At 43.7% G+C, this 12,573-nt stretch overlaps 1 protein-coding gene across 1 annotated transcript in view; it reads right to left on the bottom strand.

Moving 5' to 3' along the window:
- The window catches only part of DNHD1 (dynein heavy chain domain 1), a 681,063-nt gene that overhangs the window by 106,799 nt on the left and 561,691 nt on the right, over positions 1–12,573 (bottom strand). Inside the window, exon 39 of the mRNA XM_033948490.1 lies at positions 6,804–6,985. Coding sequence (XP_033804381.1) covers positions 6,804–6,985 — 182 coding nt within the window. The remainder of the gene's footprint in view (positions 1–6,803; positions 6,986–12,573) is intronic.

The raw sequence follows: 12,573 nt of genomic DNA, 5'->3' as shown, positions 1-12,573 counted from the left end.
CCTGGTCTAACACCAGCTCTGGCAGGATACACTTTTCAAATCGGACATATTGTAATCATAAAACAGAAAATAAAATTATTTTTTCTACCTTTTTGTTGTCTGGTCATTATTCAAGAAACCCACAAAAAGGCAGAATAGTCACAAATGGTTCAGAGAGTGGTCGCTATAAGACAAAATACCTGAGTAAACACAACGCAAACAAGGCGTAAAATCCAATCTTGAAATATTAAGATGCCCTCAGTGTGAGGGGGCAGCGAAAGGAGCCAATACTCCAGCGCTTCTTTTTTCCGCCCTCTGGATGAACTTTATTATCTACAGCTAAGTCCTTTGCTTTTTTCATTGTTTTGCTTTTGGGAGTAGGCTGGGGGGGGTCACAGAGTAGTCGCTCATTGACTACACCTGTTATTCACTGTTTGGTTTGTGATTTTTTCACTGTTTATTTATTTCACATTACACACACATTAGGTGCCCGATGATGGTGTGCGGGTGGAGTTATATTACCTTTACCCGAAATTGAGACGCGCTGGAGTATTGGCTCCTTTTGCTGCTCCCTCACACTGAGGGCACCTTAATATTTCAAGATTGTATTAGTTGAATTTTACGCCTTGTTTGCGTTGTGTTTACTCAGGTATTTTGTCTTATAGCGACCACTCTCTGAACCATTTGACTATTCTGCCTTTTTGTGGGTTTCTTTCATAGGTTGTGTGGCAGTGTTTTTGGAGTTTTATCTGTTGTGGTCATTATTCAAGTCATGTTGTTCCCAGGCTCTGGTTGTCATCTGATCAGGGTCTCCTTCTTTCTCCATGCTAACCATCCATCTTCAATCTCTGTCCTCCCCTTCAATTTCACTTCTTTCCCCAGGAGGTCTGGCATCTTTCCCTTTTTTCATCTCCATCCCCCCACAGCTGCAGTGATCGACCCCACCATCTCTCCTTTTCTCACCTACCCTTCATCCAGCATCTCTTCCTCCTTCCCCACCACCCCAGGGTCCACCAGCTCTCCCTTTCTATTCCCAACTTTCCAGTATCTCTATCCTCCACCCCCCTCTATATCATTCCTTGTGCCCAACTTCTCTCCCTTTCTGTTCCTTCCTTCCCTAAATCCCATTGTCCACCATCTCTCTCCCTCTGTTTTTAGACCCATTATTTCTCCCCCCTCCCCGTTATATGCACGTCTCTTTGACCCCCCCACCTTCCCTCCCTCCATGTACTTCTACACCAGGGCCTCCCTCCACAGAAGGCCTGCCTCCACCCTCCCACCCCTGAAGGCCTGCATGTACCCCCAGCTTCCCCTGAAGGCCTGCCCCCCTCCGAAGGCCTGCATGCTCTCCCAGCTTCCCCTGAAGACCTGGCCTGCCCCCCTTTGAAGACCTGCATATTCAGCCAGCATCCCCGCTCTTAACATAATACGGCAGCCTGCAGGATCGCCGGTGCTGTAGCAATCCTTGCAGCTGCCATCGTCATCAGCAGCACATTCCCTCTGCCACAGTCCCGCCCCTCCTCTGACATCAGGGTCAGGATCGCGGCAGAGGGAACGTGCCGCTGATGACGATGGCAGCTGCAAGGATCGCTAAAGCACTGGCGATCCCGCAGGATGCCGTATTATGTTAAGGTAAGAGCGGGGAAGCTGGCCTAACATGCAGGCCTTCAGAGGAGGAAGGATGCAGGCCTTTGGAGGAGGGGGGCAGGCCTTCCCAACTGATCCTCCCCCTCATCCCCTAAAGCAGCAGTGGACAGCCGTCAAGAGGCAGCACTGCCGCTCCTGCTTTAGGAAGGCACGGGGAGGAGGGTCAGTCACCAAATCGGGAGGCAGATTTTTTTTTTATTTTTATTTTTTAAAGCAAATCGATTCTAATCGGAAATCGGGCAGCACTAACTTGTAGAAACTCCTGTTGCTCAGGATATCTGTTCCACTCCTCACACGTCTACCTCACTTCCTCATTCTGAGCTCTTTCCATACACTTCTCCAGCCATGCCTCACTCTCTTTGTCTAACTTCCCTGTACTTGGACTGTATTAAAAGGAGAAGGATTCCTTTTACAACCAGAAAACTTGTGGGCTTTAGAATAGGTTTATTCTGAGATATAGTTTCATGGCTGTTACTACTGTACCAGTCCTTATCTTGCTCCATTTCAGAATCTGAGGTGTAGGCAGCTATCTCTGGACCTTTGGCACTAATCTGGTCAGCTCTTCTGATCAGGGACCTAGTACTTTTCCTAGCTTTCTTTGGGACAAAGCCAAGTTTAGCAGTGGGTTTGTTACAAGGTTGGGGAAATTATTTTGGTGCAACAGACAGCCACTAGGGGAAAGAGTGAGTTGAGCTTTGTTTTTTCCCCCCGACCACCCTCACTGGACCACCAGGGATTCTGGGTAGGCCCTGGGGGTAGGAGGAGGATTTCCTTTCTTGCCAGGGGAAGAGAGGGGATTGGAAAGGCTGATTTCTTCAAAATGTTATGCAGCCAAGGCTTGCATAGCTAACTAGATGAATTTAGGACAGATTTGAAGTTGTACTAAATTTGCCTGGTTAGTTATGCAGTTGCCGGCACTGCTGGCTCCTCTCCAAGTCAAGAGTTATTACAGCATAAACAACAACATAAATTACCCGAGTTTGTCTGTCAAGCCCCTTCCCTTGTATAAAAGCAGACTGAAAACCCACCTTTTTGATAGAGCTTTCAATCCTTAACTCTACTCCTCTGCCCTGCAATCCGGCCAACTGATTAACCCTTCCCCTTAACTGTATCCATGACATCTTGTTTGGCTGTCTTTCCTATTTAGATTGTAAGATCTTACTCTTTGTGACTCTGTGCAGTGCTGCGGGTGTCTGGTAGCACTATAGAAATAATTAATAGTAGTAGTAACATGAAACATCTGAAATAATTCTGTGTATTTTGAAACAAAATAAATGTTCAAGAGCAATTGCTAAGATATTTAGAAAGCATTTTGCTTTACTAAAGACTACCATATTTTGAATCCAAACGTTTCAAACTATCTTTTTTAAGTGACATTTTATGTCATACTTCCAAAGAGAAATTTGATCAAACAGTAGAGGTTGGCCAAGGCTGCCACTGACCTTGTGGTCACTGCTCAACATGAGACATAATGGCTAATACCATATATTTTCAAGATTTTAGGTCAAGTAAAACTTACTTTGAGACACAATTCTTCATGTCAGCTTAAAATTATGAATTCTTAGCTTTACTGCCTGTGTAATATGTATTAAGTTGGTCACAAATCTAAAACCTTGTGGGGCTCATAATCGAAAGAGAAAAACGTCCAAAAACCGGCCTAAGTTGGCACTTGGATGAACATTTCTCAAAAACGTCCAAGTGCCGATAATAAAAACGGGTTTTGGACGTATTTCTAAATGACCTAGGCCTTCATAGTGCCGCTGAACGACCAAAGCTAAACGGGGTGTTTTGGGAGGTGTGTCGAGGGCGGGACGTGGGCCGGATTAGACTTAGTAGTACAGTATGTATAACTGAAAGTTTTACAACAGAGCCTAGATGGAACTTGGACGTTGTGACTTCGACCATGTAAAACATGGCCTAAGTCACAAAAAACCACCTAAAGTCACCAGATAAGCACTGCAAACACATAAAACAGACCCCCCACACACTACTCCAGTGATCACCAACCCCCCCACCCCCATAAAAATTTTAATCATAACTTTAAAATTCAGCCTCCAGACCATCATCACCTGGCAGCCTGGCATAGGAAAGCCTAGTCGTCCAGCCCAGAGGAAGCTTAAGTCGTCTTGGGGGTGGGTTAGGGACCCATAGAGAGAAGTACCCATGCCCATAAGCCCCTATAATCACTGCATTGATACTTAAACATATGCACTACCCTATACACCCCCAAAACCCATTTGCACTGGCATATAAGTGGCTCCTGCAGCCATAAGGGCTATTGGGGTGGTAAATAAGTGGGTCTAGGGGATTCTGGAGGTGGTTTGGAGGGGCTCACCGTAACCTATAAGGGAGCTGTAGGGAGGAGAAGACATGGCACCCTTTTTGTGAAGTTCACAGCAGTGCCCTGTAAGGTACCCCACTATTTAGGTGGCATATCTGGGTGTGCAGTCCATCACTTTGCAGACCCCTCTCACGTCCAACAGGGCTTGTTCTAGGCGTTTTGGACTTGGACGGAAAGTTGGATGAAAATGTGGTATAAAGATAGACGATTTAGTGGCTTGGAAGATCAGATTGGCAGGACGTATAATTAGACGATTTTCGAAACGAAAAAAAAGTTGGACGTATTTTTCGAAAATGTGTCTTAAGCTGTTTTTTTTACTTTGGACGACTTGCGAGATGGACGTAAACAGACTTAGACGTCCCTTTCAATTATGACCCTCCACCTATACTGCTTGAACACTAAAAAAAAGTTACAACACCTTTAGTGGTATATTGTGTGGAGAAGGGACGTCAATCACTATGTTAACATGTATTGTTATTGACAGAATAGAGGATTCAGTATGCTGAGGCAGACATGTCAAACTCTGGCACGCGGTGTGTTAAAAATTGGCCCGCCAGACATTTTAAATTTTATAGTAAATCTTGCCCACTGGCACGAACTGCTGCTCTTCACTCGCATCTGCCTTCACCTGGCCTCCTCTTCAAAGCAGCCTGCTGAGGATTGCGTCAGAGGGAATGTGCTACTGAGGTGGGCAGCGGCCTGCGAGGTTCGCTACAGCCGGCCGGCAATACTCAGCAGGCTGCTTTGAAGAGGAGACCAGGTGAAGGCAGACGCGAGTGAAGAGCAGCAGCGGTGTCAGCGGTTCAGAGGAGACCAGGAAGAAGGTAGGGGGGGAAAACATACAGGTCTTCGGGACAGGAATGGGCCCTAGTGTAGAAGTACCCAGAGGGAGAGAAGAAGGGGTCCAGATGTGCATATGCCAGACTGTGGAGGGTGGGGTGGGAAAAAAATAAAACAGAGGAGAGGGAGAGAGGGAAGGAACAGAAAGAGAGAGAAGTTGGACACAAGGGATGGTGTGGAGGGGGGATAAAGATACTGGATAGGAGGGTGGTTGGGAAGAGAAATGGAGAGATGGTGGACCCTGGGTTGGTGAGGAAGGAGGAAGAGATGCTGGATGAAAGGGTAGTTGAGAAAAGGACAGATGGTGAATCTGGGGATGGTGGGGTCCGTTGCTGCAGCTGCAGAAATGGACACAAAAAAAAGGAAAGATGCCAGACCTCTGGGGGAGAGAAGGGAAATGGAAGGGGAGGACAGAGATGGAAGATGGATAGTTAGCACGAAAAGAAGAAAAGTGAATTATCAGAAGACAACCAGAGCCTGGGACCAACAAAAGATAGAAACAATAATTTTATTTTCTGGTTTGTGATTACAATATTTATTTTGTTTACACCACAAAGCTGGTGTTGGGTTGTAACCCTGTACTTCTATTAAGACTAAGCCTTAGTCACTTAGGGGCCATTTTATTAAGGTGCGCATTTAACGCACGCTAAATCGGTTAGCGTACCTTAATTAAAGGACTCCTAATTATCTTCATTAAAAATTTTCAGATTTCGGCCCTTATGTGATTGAGTTTGACATCCCTGTGCTGAGGTGACAAAGAGAAGATTATGGCAGAAGGAGCAACAGTAGATTTTCTATGCAAACACCTTGCAATCTAGTGATTGAAATACAGTCTGCTGTGTTAATTCAGGATTTGATGACATCATCAAAATGCATTTTGAAAAGATGAGATGAGCCGCTGGAGATTGCTTTATTAGGCGAAACAGGAGTTGGCCGAGAGAATTAGTGAGTTTCAGCGAGTTGGCTGCAACTGTAATTAAAGAATGCTTGAGAGACTAAGATAAGTGTTGTTTTTATAAATATTCATTGAATGGATAAGTTTTTCTTGATGTTACATATTTTGTGGCTTTTTATTGAATCACTTTCTTTCTTTCTTTTAGTATTTATATACTACTTATAACCCAAGTGGTGTACATTCAGGTACACTATCTAATGGGGGAGCAGTGGGATTTGAACCCACAACCTCAGGGTGCTGAGGCTGTGGCTCTAACTACTGCACCACACACTCCCAAATCCTGTAAAATTGAATAGATGTTTATCACTGTGGACTCTAGAACAAAAATGGTTATAAATATTTTGTTTTGTGGAGTTTTTTCACAGACCTATGATGGCATAGGTTCCAAATGATTTGTTGCAAGACAAAGAGCCAGAGAACCGAGGTCTGGTTTTCTGCACATTATATTTTGCTTTTCTTATGATTTTGTGGCTTTTTGATAACTGGTGTGGGGTACATAATTACTTTAAGAATTAACACCACTGTAACAGTTCATATCTATATGCTAAAGTGAAATATTTTGATATGCTGGTGTCACTTATCTACAATGAAAGAGATTTCAGAGTTTGCATTAGTGCAGATGTTATCTGAGCCCTGCAAGGAGCTTGTCTATTTTAGCAGAATATCCCTAGATATTCCATGGGTGCTAACTGCTCACTCTGTCACTAGACACAGTAGATTTTCAATGGTGCTAGGCTCAAATTGTTGTGAATATTGACCCTTAAGGGTTGCCATGACCTACTACTGAAAGCAAATTCCTTTCACACACTGTTGTTTAGCTGGAGTTCAGTAGGGATGATAATGCCCAGGTTTCTTTCCTCTCTGGTGATGGAGATTTCTCTGTCAAATACATCTTTGCTTAGGAAAGCATAGCTGCCAAGCTCTTTCCATTCTACAGCTCAGCTTTTAACTCACACCTTCTTGCACTTTTTCCTTCACAAAATACTTTCACGCTCAAAAGCACGATCTGTTTCACCCCCTTTTCCCACTTCTACATCGTACCTCCATCTCTTTCAGCTCCACTTGTAGCTCTAAGTAGCTCTGTTCCAATTGATTCCAATTCTTGTTCAGTTTTGGTGGCATCTCAGATGTTACTATCTCCTTCAGAAGCAACTCCTCCATTCCACAGCGGTTGATACTCATATCAATTACATGCAGACTCTTAAAGAATGATGGCTCTAGCACTGGAGAGTCAAATTGAAAAAGCAGAAGGAGTATGTCTATTATAAAGGAAGTGTATAAACATCCAACCCACACAAAATATAGTAGAGAACAAATAGGGTCTAATGTGGATGTCTCAAATAGTTTGGAACAATACAGAATGCCTGGCACAGGTGAGTTTAAATGTTTCTATCCTCAATATTGTCTATTCCCTTACAAAATCAATATAAAACAATACATTTCTTTTCAGTAAGAAACAGGTGTATCATAACTAAGGGTGGTCAGATCATAGGACCTCCGATAATCTTTAGATTATTTCAGGTCCACATCCTGACTCCAAATTTTCATCACCTACGCCTGTCTCATCCTACCTACCTCACCTATTTTGTGTACATCTCCAACCAGCGCTGGTTCATGGGTTATACCATCTAAGATAAGTGTTTTTGTTTTTTGATTCTCTTTGTTATAAAATTTAGTTCAATGAGAATTTATAAAGCACACACTTGCAGATGCAGCTTTGTAGGTATTACACAAAATAGGTGAGGTAGTTAGGATGAGACAGGCCTAGGTGGTGAAAATTTGGAGTCAGGATGTGGACCTGAAATAATACAAAGATTATGGGAGGTCCTCTGATCTGACCTCTCTTAGTTATGATATACCTGCTTCTTACTGAAAAGAAATGTATTGTTTTATATTGATTTTGTACGGCAATAGACAATATTGAGGTTAAAAGCCTGTGCCAGGCATTCTATATTGTTCCAAACTATTTGAGACATCCACATTAGACCCTATTTGTTCTACATTATGGTAAAGGTTTGGGCAAGATGTCTGAATCAGACCAACCACAAAGAATGAGTTTGTGTTTATTCAGATTGGCTTAGCTGCTTAAATCTATCAGATTTAATATCTCTGTCCTCTGCCAAATTAGGGCAAGGGTGTCAAAGTCCCTCCTCGAGGGCCGCAATCCAGTCGGGTTTTCAGGATTTCCCCAATGAATATGCATGAGATCTATTAGCATACATTGAAAGCAGTGCATGCAAATAGATCTCATGCATATTCATTGGGGAAATCCCTCGAGGAGGGACTTTGACACCCCTGAATTAGGGGGAGAGTGTGGCGCAGTGGTTAAAGCTACAGCCTCAGCATTCTGAGGTTGTGGGTTCAAACCCACACTCTTCGTGACCCTGGGCAAGTCACCTAATCCCCTTATTGCCCCAGGTACGTTAGACAGATTGTAAGCCCGCTGGGACAGACAGGGAAAAATGCTTGTGTACCTGAATAAATTCATGTAAACTGTTCTGAGCTCTCCTGGGAGAACGGTATAGAATATTGAATAAATAAATAAATGAATAAATTAAAACTTCTGCACAGAAAATGACTTTTCATACAGCTGAGTAATAAGTGCAGCTAAATTCACTTGGTCACCTGTCACTTCCACTCATGCTTGGAGGCCCTGAGCTCGGGCAAAGCCAGACACCCTTCTAAAAAGAGGGCCCGTCCGGGTGCAAGCACCACATACTCTCTTGCTCCCTTACCATGATCCTTTCTCCAAAGGCACAAGAAATGCAACACAGAAAACAGCCTCTGAAAAGTGCCTCCAGCCAAACTGGCAGCATTGCTTTGGAAGTCATACTAACTGCCACAGACACATCCTCCAAGACTAACGTGACCATTTATTTTTTTCATCAAAAGGGCTCCCTTAGAAGATGAAACATAGAAACATAGAAGATGACGGCAGAAAAGGGCTCCAGCCCATCAAGTCTGCCCACTCTGCTTACCCACCCCCTGTCTATGCCCTAATGACCCAATTTCCTTATCTTGACCCTCGTTGGGATCCCACATGGGTATCCCATTTATTCTTAAAGTCTGGCACACTGTCTGCTTCGATCACCTGCACTGGAAGCTTGTTCCAATGATCAACCCCTCTCTCTGTGAAGAAATATTTTCTGGTGTCGCCATGAAATTTTCCGCCCCTGAGTTTGAGCAGATGCCCTCTTGTGGCCGAGGGTCCCTTGAGAAAGAAAATATCATCTTCCACTTCGACACGTCCCATGAGGTACTTAAATGTTTCGATCATGTCTCCCCTCTCCCTATTTTCCTCGAGAGTGTAGAGCTGCAATTTGTTCAGTCTCTCTTCGTACGAGAGACCCTTGAGCCCCGAGATCATCCTGGTGGCCGTCCGCTGAACCAATTCAATTCTGCGCACATCTTTACTGAAATGTGGCCTCCAGAATTGCACACAGTACTCCAGATGAGGTCTCACCATGGCCCTGTACAACGGCATTATGACTTCAGGCTTTCAGCTGACGAAACTTCTATTGATACAACCCAATATCTGCCTTGCCTTAGATGAAGCCTTCTCCACTTGATTGGCAGTTTTCATGTCTGCACTGATGATTACTCCTAAATCTCATTCTGCTGAAGTCCTAGTTAAAGTTTCTCCATTCAAGAAGTACGTCCTGCATGGATTTCTGCTTCCGAGGTGCATGACCTTACATTTCTTAGCATTGAAGCCTAGCTGCCAGGTTGAGGACCAACTTTCCAATGTAAGCAGGTCCTGCGCCATATAATTCTGTAAACTGCATTCACTTACTATATTACATAGTTTGGCGTCATCGGCGAATAGTGTTATTTTACCTTGAAGCCCTTGAGTCAGATCCCCTATGAATATGTTGAAAAGGAGTGGACCCAGGACCGAGCCCTGCGGCACTCCACTGGTCACCTCCGATGTTTTAGAGAGGGTACCATTAACCACCACCCTCTGAAGTCTGCCACTCAGCCAATCATTGACCCATGCAGTTAGTGTCTCTCCTAACCCCATCGATTCCATCTTGCTTAGCAGCCTGCGGTGTGTGACACTGTCAAAAGCTTTACTGAAGTCCAGGTACACCCCTCCCCCTCCTGTCTTTCTATGACCACCTAAACTAAACTAAACTAAACTAAGCCTTAAGTTTATATACCGCATCATCTCCACAGAAGTGGAGCTTGGCACGGTTTACAAAGCTTAAAAATATAAGAAGAGAAAGGAGAAAGATTTACAAGAGCATATAAATAGAGGGAAGATAAAGGGGGGAAATAATGTTATATGTTAGAGGAAAGCCAGGTTTTCAGTTGTTTGCGGAATAATTGGAGGGAGCCCAGGTTCCGCAGCAGGATAGTGAGATCGTTCCAAAGGCCCGTGATTTTGAAGAGAAGGGATTTTCCCATTTTGCCTGTGTAGAGAATACCGTGTAGAGAGGGGAAGGATAGTTTATGTCTGTGGGCGGATCTGGTGGTAGCAGGCCTCGAGGCATTAAAGGATAGTGGGATTAGGGGAGGAAGGATGCCGTGAATGATCTTGAAAGCCAGGCAGGAGCATTTGAAATGAATTCTGGGAAGCACTGGGAGCCAGTGAAGATTGGTTAGGAGTGGGGAGACATGGTCAAATTTGCGTTTTGCAAAGATCAGCTTGGCTGCAGTATTCTGGATAAGCTGGAGTCTTTGGAGACTTTTTTTTTGTTAGGCATAAATAAATGGCATTATAGTAGTCGAGTTTGGAGAGGATGATGGATTGGACAAGGACGGCGAAATGTTTTTGGCGAAAGTAGGATCTTACTTTCCTCAGCATGTGGAGGCTGGAAAAGCATGATTTTGCCAAGGAATTGAGGTGATCGTTGAGGGAGAGAGAAGAGTCAATAATGATGCCGAGGACCTTGCTTGAGAACTCAAGGTGCAGAGCAGAGCCTGTGGGTAGTGTGAAGAGGGTGGGCAGGTATTCAAATTTTGGGCCGAGCCAGAGTAATTTTGTTTTTGATTCATTTAATTTCATCTGTACTGAGAGGGACCATGCGTAAAGTCTCATTATGCATGATGTAATGTTCTCATGGAGGTTTGTGAGCTTCTGGTCTGTTTCAAGGAGGATAAGGATGTCGTCAGCGTATGTGTAGATTGTTTCAAGGGGGGAAAGTTTGAGGAGCTTCAGGGAGGTCATATAAATGTTGAAGAGAATAGGGGATAGGGGAGAACCCTGTGGGACACCGCAAGATGGTGTCTACGGAGCGGACCTGGTACCATTTGTGTTGACAATGTAGGAACGAGAGCGAAGGAAGTTTGAGAACCATTTTAGGATGATGGAGTCAATTCCTATCTCAGAAAGTTGGTAAATTAGTATGTCATGGTGGACGACGTCGAAAGCCGCGGAGAGATCGAATTGTAGCAGAACAGCAAATTTGTTTCGAGAGTGTAGTTGTTGCACCTTTGAAATTAGGGTGCTGAAGTTAGATCTGAATCTGTATTGGTAGTGTTGGAGAATGGAGAATCTCTCTAGGTAAGAAGAGAGCTGAGTAGCGACTATGGTCTCTAGCAGTTTAGTCAGAAGAGGGATATTTGCTATGGGGCGGTAGTTCGATGGTAAGGAAGGGTCGAGATCGGCTTTTTTCAGAAGAGGGGATAAGGCAATGTGTCCCATTTCTGTGGAGAACAGGCCCGATAGTAAAGCTTTATTTATAAGGCTGGTAAGGGAGGAGATGGCCTGCGCAGGAATGTTTTCATAAAGGTAGGATGGGAAAGGATCTAGGATGCATTTGCAGGATTTAAGTTTAAGACAAAATTTAGAGATCTGGGGTTCGGATACGAGTTCGAAGGAGGTCCACCTATAAACTTTGCCCTATAATTTTATTGTGAATGTCAATTGTAACCCGTTCTGAGCTCCCAGGAGAATGGGATAGAAATCTAACTATATAAATAAATCAAAATAAAGTATGTAAGCTGAAAAGCTAGTCAGAGATAAGGAGTCTAATGGATCCTACTGACAGAAAATACTTTTATTTATGTGCAGGCAAAAAAACTTTTTCTTTGGAAGACAGAAAGAAAACTCAAAGAATGTATGCAAGCAGAAAAAAAGAGCTTATCCTTATCTTTCTTGCAGGTTATTGGATTTGTGCTGCTTGATTGAAGTGGATGAGCAGTTGAGATGTAATTTATGGGTTGAGATGGTATAATCTTATGATTTTTGCTGATTTCATTTATTTATTTAGCCCAGAACGGGTTACAAGAGTACACTCATGACATAAGTAAGACAAACCTTAGTGAGAAATACAGACTTGGCGGATATAGGGGGGGTTAGATTACAGCATTTTCAGTATAGATGAAGGCGATCTTTGTGTTGTGCAAGTCCTGAAATATGTATTTAATATTGTGAGCCGCCTTGGATAAATGTTGTAAATAAATAAGCAAAAAGCGAGCCGTGTATCACACACTCACAATAGAAAGAAAATTCCAAGACATCTAAGAAAACTGCAAGAATAAACTCTTTTTCTTTTTTTTAAATAAATTCTTTATTCAGTTTTGCATATTACAACAAGTGTATATAAAGGACTATATCTACTCGATTGGGATCGATACGGCAACAAAGGCAGAGGAGCTAGAATCGCTATGGGTCAAATTGCCGGGAAAGAAGAGTGCAGACATAAAGCTGGGGCTGTATTATCGCCCGCCTGGTGCGTCAGAAACAATAGGACAAGACTTGGAAGCAGAACTGAGACAGGAATGCAGGACTGGAAGTGTAACAGTGATGGGGGACTTCAACTACCCGGGGATAGACTGGAGTACGGGACACTCCAACTCCACGAGG

Source organism: Geotrypetes seraphini, chromosome 6 (assembly GCF_902459505.1).
Source record: "Geotrypetes seraphini chromosome 6, aGeoSer1.1, whole genome shotgun sequence".
Taxonomy (NCBI): Eukaryota; Metazoa; Chordata; class Amphibia; order Gymnophiona; family Dermophiidae; genus Geotrypetes; species Geotrypetes seraphini.
The sequence above is the reverse complement of the archived record's forward strand: the minus strand, read 5'-3'. Positions and strand labels throughout refer to the sequence as shown.